At 43.2% G+C, this 20,003-nt stretch overlaps 1 protein-coding gene across 2 annotated transcripts; it reads right to left on the reverse strand.

Annotated features, from left to right (window-relative positions):
- Positions 1 to 10,297: 10,297 nt before the first annotated feature.
- Positions 10,298 to 15,554, reverse strand: LOC306705715 (aquaporin-4-like; the record flags this gene model as incomplete). Of its 2 annotated transcripts, none has more annotated exons than XM_079172541.1 (5): positions 10,298 to 12,583; positions 13,438 to 13,518; positions 14,230 to 14,394; positions 14,484 to 14,901; positions 15,463 to 15,554. In XM_079172541.1, 5 exons carry the CDS (start codon positions 15,552 to 15,554, stop codon positions 12,332 to 12,334), a joined length of 1,008 nt encoding a protein of 335 aa, XP_079028667.1. In that variant the 3' UTR covers positions 10,298 to 12,331. The 2 variants fall into 2 exon arrangements, with proteins under 2 accessions (XP_079028667.1, XP_079028668.1); XM_079172542.1 differs by lacking the exon at positions 15,463 to 15,554 and adding an exon at positions 15,311 to 15,433.
- Between the last annotated feature and the right edge of the window lie 4,449 nt (positions 15,555 to 20,003).

A 20,003-nucleotide genomic window follows, 5' to 3' on the forward strand; every position in this document is an offset into this window, starting at 1 on the left:
TGAGATCACTTCCAGCTGCCCGGATGCATGAGCACTCTTTTCATCATTTCTGAAGGATATGAATAATAACTTAAGTGGCCGCTGTGTGCACGAGGAGACGTCAACTACCAGAGACAGCAGTCTGTCCCTCAAGGAAAACACTTAAAGAGTGTTTCACTCCCGATACCTGGGCTTTGGGTATCAGCCGGTACCGAGTACCGAGTACCGATCCAATAAAAGTGTTTAATCAATAAGCTATATGCCTCACTGTAAGGCAACATCAAGCTAGACTTAAACTTGTCTTTCTTAACTTTGCGAAACAAAATGTAACGCATAAATACATAAATGTGCTGAATTATTTATCATAATAATGGTCGCCGATACCAGATCGGCCCATCGTCACCGATACTCGATCCAGCCTGATCGGTGCATCTCTAACACCTTGGTACGTTTCTCATCGGCTATACGCCTGACAAATATCACAGTTACTGTACGGTGACTGCGGTGTGTAAACACCACCTCCGCTGACCACATCAGCGTTGCGAAAAACACCACCCGCTAACGACATCCTGCCGTGTAAAAAAACAGACCACAACATCCAATTGCTGTTTCAAAAAAGTACTGCCACAGCACTCTCCAGGGCTGTGTTTTTTTTCTCCCCCCCCCCATAGAAAATACAGGGAATCCACAAATTTTAATAACATTCACATTCAAATTAATTAGTTCAACCACTGGCCTTAAAACATCCACATTCCTGCTTCTCATTGGCAGCGGGAGTTTCACACCTAGATACCCAATTAGCAATTAAGCTTGCCTTTGAGTGCAGGCCTCCAATGCGGTGTGTGATCCCGGTCTGATTTGCATGCCGCTTGTGCACGCGCTGATAAGCGCAGGCAGCAGCCATACATAGTTTTTAAAATTCAACTCCAGAATCCCTCGCAGAAGGCAAAGGGGGCCTGCGGGGCAAAAGAGAGAGAAATCACATGGCTGCTCTTCAAAAGGGGACCTGTGTAAGGCAGCCGGCAAAGTGCGTGGGATCACACTCAGAATGCAGGTAATTTGTTCCCTGACTAATTTGTGGAGATGGTGGTGTGTGTGTGTGTGTGTGTGTGTGAGTGTGAGTCAGTGAGTGTGAGAGTGAGTGTGTGCCTGTGGAGAGTAAGTTCTGAAAACAGCTTGGTTGGAATTGGATTTCCTCAAAGCCTTGTCATCGCAAAGGTGGATTGAGTGTAAAATCTGTAAGGCATTATGGAAAATTGCAGGGGGAGAGAGAAGAGAGAGTGAAAGAGAACGGGTGGTTGGGTGGGTGGGAGGTGTAGGGGAAGGGGGGGGGGGGGCGGCTGGGGGGGGGAATGAGCTCTTGTATCACAAAATCATTCAGAGATGTTGGAAGTAGCAGAGATGCACGGGGGACAGTTCAAAGGTCGCCGCATCCTCACAAGAGTCCATCACGCGACGGGCGGCTGATAGAGACCACGCCCCTTCCACGCCAGGACTTTTCCGACCTGTTGCCGTTTTGAATCTGGCACGGTGCAACAAAAAAAAAGGTGCGAGGGCCGCTCGTAGACGGGTTCCCAAAGTTTCCAGACCTCTGTGTCACGAGTCGAAACCATTTATGGGAATCTGCCCGTTTTACCCGGCTCGTGTCATTTCGTTGCACCACACAAACAAATCTAAAACAGGCACAGTGCATCAAAGCCCGGAGTATTCACGCTGCTCCAGTTGGGTTTTTTTCCCCATCGCAGTCTTTCAAGCCTTCTATGCAAATTCATCACGTTAAACATCTCCCTTTACATCTCAGGGAACCGACACCACATCTCTGTCTGCATCTGAAGCTGTATTACAAAGCGACTCGCTGCTGTTGCAGTAATCAAAAGGGCCATGTTGGGATCAACATCAGCAGCAAACCGGCTCTCAATTTTCCATCCCACAATGCAGCTCTTGAGCGTTCTGACATATCGCACAAGACACAATTAGCATTTCAGATCAGAGCATTAACATTCAGTTCGAGGCAGGCAGACTGGTATTTACATAATCTGGATGGGTTGTTTCTGCTTTGTTGCCCGTGGCCATTTGTTTCAAATGTCCACACACAGACAAACTGCAGACTGCGGGTTCACTTCAGTCACTGCTGGCTGTAAAGGTAAAAACAAAACACAGATAGGCGAGGCTGTCGTAGCTGAATGCTCCGGGTGATTATTGTGGGCGAGTATCACTTTGGATTTTATAAATGTCCATTGGGCATTATAAGCTCGCGAGCAATACACATCTGCAGGAGTTTAGTGTTTTAACATTTTTAAAACAAAATGTCGTACATTTACACAAGTGCAGTATTTTGAGATATGTAACCATTTCTGCGGTTGGCATCAAGTTAATCTCACATGTCACAACTGCAGACTGACCATTTTTTTTCTTCAAATCGCAGCAGCAGAGGTCGCTCTGCGAGTTTGTGGTGACAAGACGCAGAATTTGTTCAGCGTGTGCAGCTACTTTGGCGTTCAGTGAAAAGGGTGCCGAGGTCGCCTTCTGCCCAGCGGAAAAGCAAAAGTTAGCAGAGGGGAAAGGGACCTCGCTGACCTGCTCCTGAGCTGAGAGAAGTGTGATTTTTGTTCTGGATGAAACACTTTAGAACTCTGGGAAGCCAAAAGGTGGGAAATAATCGTCTGGATCACGGTCATCCGATCGGAGTTCCACGGAACCAAACGATATCGTAGAACTGCAGCTACTCTGTTTACAATGAACTAAAAGGCACGTTTCAGATTTGACATCCAAGCCAGTTGCATTACACATCGTAGCAGCGCTCCAGAAACACACAATCACCCCCCCCCCCCCCGAGTTTCATTATGAGCAGGGCCTTTTCAACACAACTCTTTGTGGAGTTACTGTAGTAGTGCATCAGCGTGACATCACAGATAAGGAAGTGTGATCAGTGCTCGGTTGCTGCGGGCTGTTGGAGACAGTGGTGCGTGTTCACAGAAAGAACTGTCCCAGGGCACAGGAGTGGCAGAGCCATAATACCAAATAATACAACAATATTTGTCTCCAATGGGGTTCTGATTTAGCGAGTAAAGCGCCACTAACTTGGAACTGTAATGTGGACTAACCGAGCTGCATTGTAAATATGTGTACTCTAGATCAGTCTTGTTTGTTAAGTGTGGCTGCACTGGGAAACAGATGCACAGATGCTCTACCGACATGTACAAAAAAAAAAAAAGGTGGTTTTGTCATTACAGCGCCACCAAGTGATCAGTCCTGACAACCCAACATCTCAATCTTCTCTTTTATTCGTGCGCCCTCTGAAACTGGTGAAACCAAGTATTGACTTTCATTGCAGGTGACCTAAACTTAAGAGGGTTTTGTTTTTTAACGTCCTCCAGAGTCTCCTCCTCCCTGCAGCACAGCCAGAAATAAAAAGACACCAAACGCAAGCTATTTTTTTTGTTCGGTATGTAAGCTATAATTTCACAGTGTAAACTTTATGCACCTCAGCAGATGTTCATTTAGACAACACATGTTCCCATAGGTGAAATAAATCCAGATTATTACTTAGTAAACTACATTTGCCGATTCGCAGTCGGACCTTGGAGTTGATTACGCACGGCGCGGTCAGAGAGACACGAGAGGAAAGGGGAGGACAACGTTTCTCCCCTATTTTTTGTCTCCGTTGACATAAATATTAACACCTCAACACGGTCACGGTGTGTTTTAAAGCACGATTCGCAGATTCTGCATCGACGTGTGTAGACGGTACATCCTGTCTTTAACAGAATACGAAAAAAAAAAAAAGAAACGCCCGCGGCGAAATTACTCCACAATGGCGTCTTTCATTAAAAGATCTGGGACAGCCAGGAAATGGAACTGTCTCACGACAAAACTGACTTGAAAGAAAGAAAGAAAATCACTCCATGGAAAACGACAAAAACCGCGGGTTTAAGTAAGTTATGAGCAAGTTGTACAGCAACAGCGACACGGGAGACGGCGATGTGGTTCGGAGCTGAAACGCGCCAGGAGCGAATTCACACGGCGGACAAGTAGAGCGTTTTGCTCGACAGGATCGCAGTCTAAGCCGCTGTTTGCGTCTCAAAACACAGATGCACCAATTTCCTCGTTTATATCGCTAGCCACGCGCATACATTTGTACAGTTACTGAGAAACAATATCCAGGAAGTGGTTAAATGTTTTTTTTTTAAAGAACTGTACCGCTCGAATCGCTTGGCACATGCGTAAAAGCTGCTGCGCCTCAACGTCCCAGTCCACCCAGCCTCGGAAATAATAGCAAACCAAATAAATCTCCGCTTACCTGAAACATAGAGCAGCATAAAGTAGCTTTTTGTGCACCTTTTCCCTTCCGATTTGGCCCCACGAGCTGCTTCTCTTCCTACACCAGTGAGAAATGCAATAGCTTGGCTAAGGTAGACAGAACAAAATACTGAGAATACTTGCTCCGGGGCTCCAAAACCCCTCAAGGCAAAGATCAGGATACAATTAGCTCATGTCTCTGCCCCAGTCTAAACCAATCTGCAGAATAAAAAAATAAAAAAAACTCCCCGCAAAGGAAGAGAGCGGTACCTCAGTCTTTGTTGAGTTTATGTTATTTTTTTAATAAAATCAAATAAAGAAATATTTTTTTTTTCTGCATTTACAACACCCTCACTCCTCCTGCCTCCAACTTGCCTATTGCCTCCCTCTCCCAGAGAAGCTGATTTTAATCGTTATGATTAGTTTTGATGTAACGTTCCCCCGGGCGATTGCTACAAATGGATGGAGTGTTTCTTTGCCAGAGAGGAAAAGCAGCAGATGATGATAATTATATAGATTGTTGGTGGAGTCCTTTGATTTTTTTTTTCTCCCCCCCCCCCCCTCCCACCATACCTCTCTAACATCTAATCTATCTGGTGTGCTTCTTCAACACACGCCATCCACGCTGCACGTGCATCAGACAACTTGTTGATGAGCCCGGAATCAACTTATTAATTTAGCGGAATGCAGTTAATGAAATTCTCACTCCTTTTTTGCAATCTTTTTTTTCAGCCTCTTTCCTCCCTTTGGACAACCTCCAACGTGACGTGTCCGTATAAATAAGCACTCGCAGCTCGCCTTGCCCCAATCAAGTCTGAATCAGCGCCTGGGGGTGATGTGCGAGCTCATTTCAAATGTTCAACCATGCATGATTTCGGGAAGATTGAGGCACTTCTGAGGCTTTTAGATTTACTTGGGGGTGGGGGGGGGGGGAGCGCAGTCAGCAAAAGGGAGTGCACGTTTAAAGTCGTCCCTTTTGGTGGCATTCCTTCATGTACGTGATTATTCCGTCTTAAGTCAAGAGTGCAATTTTTTTTGCGCCACAATTGACAGTTATTCCTTCACAACCTCAACAGTTCTCGCCACACTCAGTGGAGCAAGGCTGAAATGACCCGCGCGTGCGCCCCCTACTGTTCAGAAGGTCAACTCTTTTTCTTCTTCTTAACTGCGGCTATGAGAGCAAATAAAAAATTTTGCCATGTTATTGTAACAGTGCCCAACTTTAAAAAAAAAAATCAGAACAAAATGTCCAGAGGCAACCTTCATTTGAAACAAATATTTACAAACAGGCGGTGCGTTTTTTTTATGCCCGTCCAAGTTTGCTCCCAAGTTCAGTGGAATAAGAACGCCACGTCAGGCGGTGACTGATGGAAGAGAGCATTTTCCAGTCCTCCTCATCAAAAGAGTTTTCCCCTCTTCCAGCATCTTTTGTAGATGATAAACAGAAACACTTTTTTGGGGGAAAGGCCAGCTATCCCTTTCCTGTCCAATCCAAGGGCCATTAAACTTTCCACTTTTTGACCAGCACGTCCCACGGGAAAACAAACACAGGATTAAAGCGTTACAATGAAGTTATTTGCCCTAGAGCTTACTGGCAGGCGCATGATACACCAAGCCCCAACTATCATCCCACACACACACACACACGCACACACACATTTTTATGCCATTAGTCTGACAAACTAGTGAACGGAGAACCCTCCCCCCCCCGGGCCTTAAAAACCCATGCGTTATCCATTTTGCACACAAACGGAGCCCATTCATAATGGCATCCTCTCACTTCAGTATTCAAAATATGCGTCAGATGTTGTTGAGGCTAACCAGTGGAGATCTTTGGATACATGTGGTGTTTGATGCAAAAAAAAACACAACACAGAGCCTAACGGTAAAGTACTTTGCTGGGATCTAGACCTCACTGCCACAGCAGGAACAGCAGGAACAGCAGGCGAGCGTTAGCTGGCTGCACCATATTCTGGTGGACAAATGATCCAGATTGGTTGCAGATGTGAGTTTGCTCTAAACAGAAAGGGCCTTGCCTTGATGACATCATAGGGATATCAATGCATTCCCAGGAGAGAGGAGAGAGAGGGGTCCTGGAAAACTTATTCTGCTCGCTGCAATTTCCTTTCTGCCAAAGCTTAAACAATTTAGCAAGACTATATGGAACACACATTCTTCCTCTTACAAAATGAAAAGTCCAAATACAAAAAACGACGCGTCGCAAAAGAGGCTATACAGTTGAGCAGAAAGTTATATAATTTCACTTCAGAGCTTACGTTTGACACCATTTAGAGGAGACATGTGAAGCTCATTCACAGGTTCATTTTACTGGAACACATTTACATGCTTTTGTTGTTTATTTTTCTCATGCCGTCTGTCTGAATAAACCTGCGTTCACGCTCCGTCTGACAAAGTTTTAGCTAATTTTCAATGGAATTGCGTTGCTAGGCAACAGCCTGGCTCCATGTTGGCTTCCTGTCAGCTGATGTCATTGCAGCCGGGTATCAAGCAACCGATACATATTGATAGATGGTTAGTTATTGATAACAAAGAATCTCTATTATGATCAGATTCCCATAGAACTACCAGCAAAGCACCATGACGCAATGACTCGTCCTTCTTTTAAGGGCTCTTTGCCGTAATTAAACTGTTTAAAAACGTTTAAAACTGTGAAATGTTCTATGTATTGTAGAGTTGTAATATTACAACCGTTCAAAGGCACAGTTTGTGAATACAGGCTTTGTGTATTTCTCCATGGTTTGAGCTTTTTCAATACTTTCTCAGTATTTATATAGCACTTAGACCTGCTTTATGAAAATCTCACTTGTTACAATATGGGGCACTTAACAGGCTGAAAGGAAGGCACTAGACTAGACATTCTAGACTTCTGAATGTGTATTCTGATACGGGCAAAGATCCCGCTTTGCTCTTCATGACCCTCATTACTAGGGTCAGATAATATCTAAGTGGCACCAACTGATCGACGTCGCCTCTCCTGGTCCTCGCAAGCCAGTCGGCGTGGACTTGGAGAGATGTTGGCATCGCCTCAGACCATGTTCATACCTGCTGCTGTACTCGCCACACCCCTCTAATGGCCTCCGGCTGTGCAAGGGAGTGGGGCGGAAAAGAGCCCGACGTCTGCCCTGCAGGCTTGCACAGCCCGAGTTGCTCACCAAATATTGTCTTTGGCACGAAGGCGTTCAGCTCTGGAGAACGACTCCGTTGCTACAGTGTAGTCCGAGTCGGAGCATCAAGCATGGCCTTGGCAGGCTAAACATTAACAATGGTAATTATATGACAGAGGAGCTACTTTTTGTTCAGTTCAGTATGAGCAGACAGTACACAGCGTGCACGATAGCTGTGTCTCTGTTTATACTCTACCCCCAGAAACTTCTTGAATGCAAACTCTGTGGAGCTGTGCACGTACATGTCTCTGACTCACTGTTGCAATGAGGGTTATTACAGAGTACAAAGCAAGCATGGTACATACACACACACATACACACACACACACGTCAGAGTATATTCTGCTCATGAAGTAGTTTCAGATTCATATCTGGCAAAAGTTTTAGAAGTCAGGATTTTTTCAAGTCAAGTTGCAAGTCCCTTTTTTTCTCTGCAACTAAGAAAAGATGCCCCCCCCCCCCCCCCCCCGTTGAATGGCACCGCTTGCAGGCCCCGTTCGTCCACGTAGCCCCAAAATCCCAGCCATCCCACAGCGGGCATGGGAGTCAGTGACACTACCATGAGGGGAAGAGAGACAAGAGGAGGGGGCTGCTTGGGTAATGCTGGGAGGCTCTAATAAAATGTAATCCTATTATATGGTTCCCACTAGAGGGCAACAATAATAAAGGTTTCCCTAATAACACGAGCAGACCAAACCCAAATGGAAAACAGCTCCTCCGGTCAAGTCCCGCACTTGTACATATATCCTCTCATTAACCCAATTGCTGTTGGGCCACATTACACCGACAGGCCTCCGAGATTTAGCCCGTGATGGCGAGGCAAGAGTTAAGTCAAACAAATGTGTTTCATCAAACTGCAGTTTGGGCTTCTCTGCATAAAGGAATTGAAGGGGGGGGGGGGGGGGGGGGAGTGAGGGAATGTGTGCGGGTGGGAAGCAGAGCCCCGAGGAAACCAATCAGAACCTCTCCACCCGCCCTTCCTGTGTCAAAGCCACCGGGGTCTCAGGTGTGCGTTACATTCGCTAATACCTCCCAAACTTGATTGTTTGTGTTGGAGTAATCAGAGTTTTGCAAATTAGCATTTTGGAAAATGATAGTCCTATCATTGGTAAACAAAATCACAGTACAGTAGAGCAACACCACAAACTACAAAATGAAGATACGACTGGATAGCTTGGCGAGCCTCCAAATGGTGATGAAGGTGAATACTTCCTCGTGGGCCGAACGGAATATTTCTTGGTCGGAAAAGTTTAGGCGAAAGCGGGGATTGTCATCCAATTACGCTTCTCGACAAACAAACTCGTATGCACGGGAACAGTGGGGGAGTGACTTTCTTTGACTAATATCAACAAGAAACCGCAATCTCCCTGCTGGTAAAGAAAAGCCGTAAACACAAACCCTCATATTTATATGATTTGATAATGTAATGAATGAGTTATTCCGCTTCTTAGCTATCTGGCACAAACGCAGTGAAATATTCATTAGAAGTGACAAGGTGAGTGAGAATATCAATCATATTCTCAAGACAGCTTGAGTTATTAAGTGAGCCAATGTAACAGTATTACAAAACCCAGAATAACAAAGTTATTTATCTCTCTCTCTCTTTCTCTGCATGCGTGTGTGTGTGTGTGTGTGTGTGTGTGTGTGCGTGTGTTTACATGTCTGACAGCATCAGACAGAGAGAGAGAGTGTCGCATGCCTTCCTGTTCCTGTACCACCCTCCAACCCCAGAGCCGCAGACTCAAGGCAGTTTTCAGAATCAAACAATTTCACGCAGCTACTGGAGGAGGAAATGAACTGAGCCCAGAGCAATAATAAAATTATACAAATGTTATTACAGACTCGCCTGCTACTGTCCTACTTTAATTCAAATTTGGGCACTCCAGGCGGTGCTGGTGGCAGAGACCTTCCTGAATAAATCAACATTAGCTTACGTCTAAATTATTAAGGAAGTGAGAGACTTTCTTGTTTATAGTATGAATTATTAAACAAGTGTTTAACGCTGTTTTTCTTCACGAATCCCCAAATATTAATTGCTAATGATCTTTAAGGTGTGTGTTTTATCTTTTTGCCCCTTCTGTTGTGTGCTGGGAATTGAACATCTGAATTTTCAACTCGCAAAGGAATCTGCCTGCGCTCGCTTAGATAAGCAAGAGATGCACTTTGAGATATACTTTTCCTGCATCTGTATGATGTGCAAATGAAGCCCCGGTTGTGACAACATTCCCGTCATATAGCCATTGTTGGTAATGGCAACGACTGTGACTGTAAATGAATGAATTATGGAGGCAGCCACTGTGAAGGCCGTCCATGCGTTATCGGTTTTCTGCTCAACATCTCGCTGATAAGCCGCCATGTTAACAAACAGACAGCGGGAAAAGTGTTGCTCCATCACTTGCTGTCACTTTTTATTTGCCCTTTTCTAAGTGAGGCGTCGGCAGCAAGCCTTTGGAACTTTAGTCAACACACAAGGAGGACATTTTTTTTTCTAATGACTTTTTTGGGGGGATTTGACCGTCACATTTGCAGAATGAATGTCAATGCTTCACACATTATTTCAACAATATCTTGCTCTGTACGCACATGTGAATACTTTTACTCTCTCCATCATCAATGGGGAAATTCGTAACAAAACCAAATTTCCAATCCGACAGGGGAGCGCTCTCCTCGCCTGCCTTCCGCTGTTTAATCTTCAGATGAGCAAAGGCCAATAAATCCAAACCGAGCTGGCCCATTCCCCCCCCCATCGAGTGTCCCAAGAGGAAATAGTCGATGCATGAAACATGACATTTATCTACTCATTTATTTGGGCTGTAAAGAATGATTAAGAGGATGTGAAAAGGGCGCTGGCCTTGAGCCAGTGAAGCCTTCGGGGTCTGCAGGCAGCCTACCTGCAGGTAAAGGATGGCGCTGCTGAGAAAACCAGTGACTCCAGTGGGCCTTGAAGAGCGGCATTCATTTACATTTCACACCACTAGTTTTCAAGAGTTAAAACCGTGACAACTTTTTAGACAGAAAAGTGATGAGATGCAGCTTGGGTGAAAATACAAAATTGTAAAAAAAAAAATCTGAAGAATAGACATATTAAAAAAAAATGTGTATGAGCTCAGGCTCCCATTCAATTACTGGGTTCCTGTTATAGGGCTGTGCAACACTTAATCCTCCTGTCTCGTTATGAATTAATGGCCTGGACCAATTTCAAATGAAATGTGGCTCAGAAATTTTATGAATAAACTGACTTGTGTCTACCCATGTTTTGCAGTGCAACCTGCACATCCAAGGCTCGTGGGTGCCCTCCCCTGGAGAAATACAGATGGGACCATTATTATTGCACACAGCAGATGATTCCCATTGTGGCCAGTGGGTGGTGCTGTTGACACACATAAAGACTGCACTTACATGGGTTGAAAGGTGAAACGGGGGGGGGGGGGGGGGGGGTAGTCCGTGTATCCGTAAAAACAATTTTGATTTAGAACCTGATTTATCGTGGCATTCTAGCCTTGCAAACGCAATATAGCTGCACCATGTAGACAACTTCCGTTGATGAAGCGGGATCAGTGGGGCTGATCATTTCCTCCACATTACAGGAGGGGGGGAAAAAGGATTGGATTGCACCTGTTCTTTCAGAAAAGGAAATAAAGTGCAGACATAACTGATCACTTCTATTTCAAACCACAAAGTGGTATCATTTCCTGTGCTCTCTGCTGATAGAATGAGATTACACGAAGCTATTCTCAGAGACCTAACTCACAAGGAACACACATCCTGGACATTTATCTGGCCATGGGGAGACATAATCTGAAGGTAGATGAGCCAATCCATCATTGATCTGAACCTCCGCTCTCCCCCAGCGCCCGGCTCCTGCTACCACAAGCAAGTGAGGACAAGAGAAAGCCCTCACAGGTACGGTCACTACTTCCTAATAATTCCTGATTTTGTGATGCTCCTATCCTGATTTCACGTGTCAAAACATATCGAATAAGCCAAAAATAAATCACTGGCAATGACTTAGAAAAAACTCTATTATTATAACAAGTTAGTGCTTGCATTGTGTGAGCATAACACACAAACTGAGCTAAATGCTAAATCAAAGACAGAGCTAAATATCTCACCAATAAGTTAAAAAAAACCCTGAAAATACAGCAAATCATACCAAGAAATACAAAAAGTGTTACAGGATCTACATCTAGATGTATAAAATAAAAACAGCTAAGTATTACAATTTTTGCTAATTAGAAAAAAATGTCATTGTTTTGTGCTAGCACATAAATCAACAGACAAAAAAGTGGAGAGACTTTTACAGAAACCGTGTCCATGAACTGATTGTCTTCCCGGACTAATGCACTGAAAACAGAGAGCGCTGTAACACAGCTCATGGTGATAATGCTTGTCAGAGCTGAACTCACATTGCTTGGGACCTTAATGTGCTTAATGACTACAAGGAAATTCTCTCCTGTCGTTACGCATACAGTACACGGACCACATGTGACACTAATCCAAAAATAACAAGCCTGCTTTTTGTTCTTCATTTCTCCAATTCAGCGTGATGCCCCCCACATCATTTCTTGACCCCACACATATTTCCCCAACACAATGTGCAGTCGCTCTGCAGCGTGTGCCTCACACGCCAACACTGCTACAAAATCGTTAAGGGAGGGCCCCGGGAGGAGTATTGAACAGGTTATGGGATTGAGCCGTAACATCATATTAGCTTTATGGCAATGAGAGTCATTCTGCTTTGCTGTGAGGCCTCGTGGACAGAAATCCTATTCTGCTTTGGAGGAGGAGACAAGCTCAAGATGGACACTCCAAAGTTTGATTATCATCCTGCTCTACAGATTGGTCTCCATTTCCAGTGCACGTGATAGTCATACTGAAGACAACACTTCTCCCGTCGAGTCCTTGAAAGGATCCCTTTTCTCGGCTTTCTCCACATCAATGCTGTGGATGGATCCCGGCTTGATGGCAATGTGCTCTGTCTCCACCTCCCTGTATTTCCCTGACGGGTCCTTCTGAAAGACCTGCTTCAGCCTCTTCTTCATCTCAGGGTCGGGGCAGTACAGGTACTCATACAGGCCAGCAGCAAGGATGGCCCCCAGAATGGGTCCCACCCAGTACACCTAACATGAACAGCAAAGCAAACACCTTAGTTAGTCTTCTGGTGGCTCATGGGAGATGTTTTATCACTGTCGACCACACACGCAGCACTGGCATCGCTGCCAAAAACTGTCAAACTGTCTCGCTGGGTTCGCCTACAGATCTCTAAAAAGGGTCAAGCTTAATCATCAGTGTCTGCGGCATCCAGCGTCTGCCTCCAAGAGAGCCCACTTGTGAATATGATACCAGCCACAGTGACAGTTACTGACAGTGTTATACCCAAGCATAACACCCAATACACACACACACACACAAACTACATTGACACCATGCTGTCTGCAAATAGCTCAGCGGAAATAATTGCCAGGATAGAAAGATTCAGCGCTAATGCTATTTTACACCTTTTTCCCGGGACATCTCATTATCTAGCTGGAGGATAAAATGCTGTAAATGTGTGTGTATGTAAATTCTTGATTGGCACTTTTTTTGTCATAAATTCAAGGGTCATATGTAAGATTTTGAACCCCATCACCCGATTTTCTCTGTGCATTCCCTGAAAAGACCATTCTTTGATTGTATTTTTAGCTGACACCTGTTTTTACTGTTCTGGCAATGGTGCTGAAAATGTGACCTTACCGGGTTGCAACACGGCATACACTCGCCCTCTTCAGGACATTACCGTTAGCTACTGCAAATGATGATTTCAGGGCCTTTTAACATGGTACCGTGGCTTAACATTTGAACCAGTGCCACAGTACTAAATACTTAAGCCACACAGATATGGCCAGTCAAACTGGCCCGGCCACTAGCTGGGTAAAATGTTCGCCATGCAAACTCCGAGAAGCAAGATCATCCTGTTACATAAAGTATCTCTTACCCAGTGGTTCTCAAAGTTAAGTGTGACCAGAGCAGGCGCAAAGGATCGGGCAGGGTTCATGCTGGCTCCTGTGTAAGGGATCTAGAGGACACATAACAGCGATGTTTTAGTCAGTACATTGCATCATCATCAGATCCATGTCTTCAGGTAAAATGCTGTCTTGCTTTGACTTATAGAACATGTCCCTGTGCTGAAAAATAGATCTAAATGCAAGTCGTGATGTATGCATTTGCTAAACAGAGCCAGGGAGAAATCCGTGGAGCAGTGTGAGAGATAACATCTATTTCCCTGTGCATTCATTTGCTCTGCAGGGTTCAGGGAGCCCCGGGAGATTGGTTGCTATGCGATGGCAGCCTCCAATAAAGATGTGCATGTGGGTGTGATTCAGTGCGAAGCGTGCAATATCACACGCAGAAGACGCTTTGATGCACCTGGTACTTTCTCGAGATGCATCAGCGCTCCAGCTCTTCAGTGCGTGCTGAAGGGGCACTTGGAGCTCGTCTTGTTCTGCGATTCTTTAATGTGGCTTGTGGAATCTCATCAGATGTTGAGATGAATCTTTGAATCAGCTGATAGGCAGATAGGGTTGCAGAAGGTTGTTACGGTTGATATGTTGTTTGGATATGAATTTGCTGTCAATCTTTCATTGTTTCTATATGATCCAGTAGGCCGCCATCTTGCTGGAGTCAAGCGTGACAATGATTTGAGCATCGCTGCTGTAAATATTAGCTCAGCCTTCTTACCCTAACTGTCATTGCATCTCTATAACCTAACTCACTGGAAGGTACTTACTGCAAATAAGTGACCGATAGCTACAGCAAAGCCAATTGAGAGGCTAGCAGAGCCTCCGAGGTCTGTGCGTTTGGGATCACAGGTGGCAAAGATGGTGAAGACCAGTTCGAAGGTGATAAGGAGCTCCACAAGAAGGCCGTGTCCCACTGAGATGTTGGAGTTCACCTTCGAAACAGAAGAATTTCCAAATTAACTCTAACATTAAGAAGGCTTATCATACACACAGGGAAAACTGACTATGGTCAGAGTCTTACCGTGGTCACACCGAAGGACCCTCTGACAGCAGCAGGTGTGACGAAGTAGAGGATCCCGGCTCCTGTAATAGCTCCCAGGCACTGAGCCACCACATAGAACACTGCTTTGGCCAGGCTCAGCTTTCTAGTTACAACCATAGCCACAGTGACCGCCGGGTTAATGTGTCCACCACTGATGTGGCCGAAACACTGCACCATGGTGGCAATGCTCAGCCCGAAGCACAGGGAGATAAGGACGAGGTCAGCCGGGGGAGGCTTCTCCTCCCCCGCAGCCCAGTTGATGGTGGAGCCCAGACCGAGAAGGACAAAGATGAGAGTGGCCAGGTATTCTCCAGACACAGCCCTCCAGAAGCCCTTGGTCCAGACCCCTTTAAATGCCACCATTATGCTCTGACAGTTACACCGCGAAAGGAACCTCCTGGCAAAAAGAATAATGAGCAAAATGATTAGCCTACTTATGTATTCCTGGTGTGTGCATGTGGCTGGAAATGTACTGAACCCTATCAGCACGGCTGCCTCCGGGCACAACATTTATAACTCCACTTGGGATTTAAGCCAGTGACTTTCCATCACAAAATGCCATACAGAGTATTCTTTAAACATTGTGTACAGGGGCAAATTATCTCCCTGACTGTCAAAGCATACAACGGCTTAATTGCTGTCACCCATTGCACTTTGACTATTAATGTCGTGGAGATCAATCATCAGAATCTGTTACTGTACATTCAGAAAAATGTTGAAAGTTAAAACGAAGTGTCAGCTAACATCCACGGCAACATTGATAACTTCAGTCATGTCTTCCCCTCGGTCAAAAAGTTCAAACTTACCAAATGCAATAACCTGTACTCCCTCTCACAGTCCCCGTTGTGTGTGATGTGTTTTCATTCATAAGTCCTGGCGAGTTATTCAACCAGCAGAGGCATCGCTCCCTTGATCACATCTAAAAGTTGAAATGGCTGTGTGACCCAGAGGTACTTACGGGAAAGCAGCAGGCAGTGTGAGAGCAGAAGCAGAGCAGAGAGCACGTCTGTCAGACGAACATGATCCACACATTGTGCCCTGGGATTGCATACAGCAGCTTTATTAAGTTACCAGCCAGGGCATCACCTCACGGGAATTAAACAGCCTGCACAGGGGGAGGAGTCGTGAGATTTGCTTGCTCTGCAAACAGTTGCAGTGTTGCACATAGAGCGACCGCAGTCAGTCAGCCTCAGCACCGTAGTCCTATCAGAGCTTTAAAAAAACAGCTGGGGTGAGCACAATATTTACAAAAGCACTGCAGAACTACACGTTAAATGATCATTTTGTCAAATTAAAAACATATTGACAGTTTAAAAATAAACTATGGTCCCCCTGAAGTAATTTTACAATGACAATTCACTTTTTTACTATAGAAATATTTTTGTAATATCATAAGAGATGCAGCAAACCATTTGTTAAAAGTCAGCGGTGGAAAATACAATAAATCAACTAAGTAAAATGATAATGTACTTTATCCAACTCAGAGGCAAATATTGTGCTTTAAACTTTTTACTTATTATATTTATTTGACTGCTATTATTTTACAAGTAAGATGTTTTCATGCAAAACATATCATCATCTTATACATAAAGCATTGTTATTGCAGTGAAGAGTTCAACCAGCTGCAACATTAAAATGCTGCTTACATGTAACAACAATAAGTATGCATTAATATATTATATATCACATATATTACATAGTATATATAAAAAGCTGATTAATTAAATAATTGCATTTATTTCTCCTTTTGACTAAAGCCACCTCAAAGTAAAAAAAAAAAAATTATGATATTGTGTAACATGTAGGATCAGACTAGTGATGTCAACAAACTCCTGGTTTACCATTTAGGTTTGGAGGCTGTGTATCAGCCCTGGAAACCATAAACCGTAACATTAGCTCTGTGTTGAGAAATAGCCAAATGAAATTCCACATTTCTATTTTATCTGGATCAAGTGGTTACGTGTTTGCACATAGCAAGCACACGCACACACATTGTATTTTCTTCATCATTTGTTGCATGATAAGCCTCCAGGAAGAAACATGGCCTATTTGGTATAAAACAGAGAGTTAATAAGTTATGGTGATTGGTGATCAAATAGTGTCCTAATAGGTACAATTCTGACATCAGACACCCTCACATAAGTAAATAATTACATTAAATGAAAACACCATAAATTAAGAATGTTAAGAGACCTTTGAAATACAGAAATTGCACCCAAAATAACCTTCATAACTTTCCTACTATCATTCAAGGTGAACTCAAAACTTCATTAGATGACCTTTTCAGTTCAAATGCCTGTAGCTGTGACTGTAGCTGTAACAGTACTTTGTAGGTTTGACAGTATGTTAGCTATAGCCGTAAAAACACTGTAGCTGTAGCTGTAACAGTACTATAGCTGTAGCTGTAACATTACTTTAACTGTAGCTGTAACATTACTTTAACTATAGCTGTAACATTACTCTAACTGTAGCTGTAACATTACTTTAACTATAGCTGTAACATTACTCTAACTGTAGCTGTAACATTACTTTAACTGTAGCTATAACATTACTTTAACTATAGCTGTAACAGTACTATAGCTGTAGCTGTAACAGTACTATAGCTGTAGCTGTAACATTACTCTAACTGTAGCTGTAACATTACTTTAACTGTAGCTATAACATTACTTTAACTATAGCTGTAACATTACTCTAACTGTAGCTATAACATTACTCTAACTGTAGCTGTAACATTACTTTAACTGTAGCTGTAACAGTACTTTAACTATAGCTGTAACATTACTTTAACTGTAGCTATAACATTACTTTAACTGTAGCTGTAACAGTACTTTAACTCTAGCTATAACAGTACTGTAGCTGTAGCTATAACAGCACTGTAGCTGTAGCTTTAACAGTGCTGTAGCTGCCTATTTTGGGTGCCCCTCTTATATTGAGCTTCTGCAGACATGTGAAAGGCTATATGACGTATAATGTAAGAAATACCCCTTGTATTAAGTGGTCGGCAGTGAGCATTTGAGGCCATGCTTCCCACACACTTATCTCCTTCTTGTGTCTGAGGGGGGAACATATCTGCAGCTCCTTCAGAAAAAAAGAAGTAAAAAGTGTGAAAGCTGCCAGACTGAAACTATTTTGGGTGGAAGCACATTTTATTTTTCCTTCTTCTTTTACACCTCACATCACTAACTGGATCACGACTTTTACTCTAAGAACAAAAAAATCCCTCTTAAAACTGTTATTTCCAAACCTCCAGAATAGTTGTGCATTGCCTCTTAATAACAGTAATACGATGAAGCAAATTGGACAACTGACTCAAAGTGGCCCAAACTAAAGATATGAATGTTTCATTTTTATTACACGTCATTTTTAATTGGATTGCATAAAAAACTCACTATAAAACAGCAAAGGCCAATTTCCCACCAAATATAATTATGGTGTCACATAATTTTGTCTTTGTCCCTTTGACAGTCTTTCATTGCTGCTTCTGACCCAATGAATTGAACAGTGTTTGTAAGAACTGATCAGTAAATAACATATCCAGTATACACTCACCTCCAGTACATCGAAAATTACATCCAACTTTGAATATTATGGTTTATATTGTCACCGCTTTCTAGTCATAATAACACTTTCATTTCCTTTGATTGTAGATGTTTGTCACTTTGATGATTATCTGAGCAACAAATAAGAAGCACAGAGGATATTCTGCCTGGACAAAACATTTTTCGTGCTTCTTCTTCATCCCAGCAATTATTAAAAGCACATATTATTTCAAGAGATAACTGCAGGATCATCATTGTCAACATTTCTTCCTGCTCTTTGGATTGTGGTGAAAAGCCCAGCATGTATCTGGTGAACCTTGACATGCTGCTTGAAAAATGATAGATTCAGTGTGTTTGTATCAGATGGTCTGACAGTAGATTCCTGCAAAGTGTTTAGTGGACACGCTAAGTGTTTATTTCTTTGGTTGCTTGTTCTGATAAACATAATTATACACTCGGTTACCATATGCGTGTTATGACTGACAAACAGTGGCATCCATGCAGCATACAGTACATTACATAATATCTTTATGACTTGTGTTGTTAGACATCTTGTCAGGGCCCCTGTTGGCAGAATCTTCTGCAAGAGCAACAGACAAAATGTTTTTCCATAATTCCTTTAATAATCCAAATTAGCATGCAACAGAAAGAAAATGCCTCATGCAAACCCCAAGCTAAGACCAAACTGATTACAATTTGTCATTTTAACACTCTTTGCAACTATAATTTCGTAATATCTTGTCATGTCATTCAGTAGATTTTGGGTAACTCTAAATGATGGCAGGGGCTACAGGTGTCTAATCTTCTCCTGTTGAAACACTTTAAGTAAAACCGCTCCATCTTTCTCAAAGTGTGCTTGTGATGGAGAGATGGATTTATCTTGTTACCGATTACTTTCTGTAGTGACTGGACATTTTAAACTATAAAGTATTCTAGTGAACCAGTGAAACACACGGCACAGGTCAAATCTAAATGTAATGATTTCTCTCGGTCTCATTTATAAAGTAGATGGTAGTGGGACTGAGATAATACATATACAAATGTAATAGTCAGGGACCCAGGCTTATAACTGAATGCTGCCTTCAATGACCTTGCTCTGAAAGGGCATTCCCTTGAGTTTGCATGTGTTAATATGTTTCATGTGCTAATATTTGTCTTAGAAATCCTTCATGCTCCTTCAGGCAAACACAATAGTTATGCTGTACCATCAAGCTACAGGAAGGTCGAGAAGAAGGTGAAGGTGATTTTAGATTTTGAGATAATGTGAGGCCCACTGGACTGAACAAATACCCACAGATATACTTTTCATCTTCAACTTAAAAGGTAATATAAATGGGGTTTTCCATAAGTAGACACACTTTTCTTAAAATGGAAAATAATAAAATAGATTGTACAAAGACTTATTTTCTTTCTCAGTCTATCTTTCTTTTCCATCTCTCTTATCTGTATTACTCATGACGTAAAAAGAATACCTACGTTTGCAAAGATATTTCACAGACACGCAATGCAATAATGTGTTAAATCCCGATTACATTTTTTTGAAATAAATGGAGGACTCACTTGTTGTGCTGCCGATACTTCACCTTTCCTCCAGATACTTCACCTGCTCTGCTTGGGACGGGAGCGAAGGTGGTAGACGTTAACTTCTAGAATTTCGAGACGTAGAGGCGTTGTGCAGATATAATGAATGCTGCATTCTGCAACTGTGCATCAGGGTAACACGATCCACCCTGAGACATAGGAGTGAAATATTTTGGTCATTTAAAGAGGAGATTTTGCAGTCTCAATATGGATGTAGAGACATGCTGCTCCGGAAGAGGAGGAAGATATATTGTCGTCATTCTTCACCAATGCCAACTAGTATCCTCTTGCACTTCCAGTCAACAGCAAGAGCGAAGAGGGGCAAAGTTTTCATGGAAGGAGGAACTCCTTTTTCCAAAATAGAAAAAGGCCTGCAGGA

This window comes from Pholis gunnellus (genome assembly GCF_910591455.1).
Source record: "Pholis gunnellus genome assembly, chromosome: 14".
Lineage (NCBI taxonomy): Eukaryota > Metazoa > Chordata > Actinopteri > Perciformes > Pholidae > Pholis > Pholis gunnellus.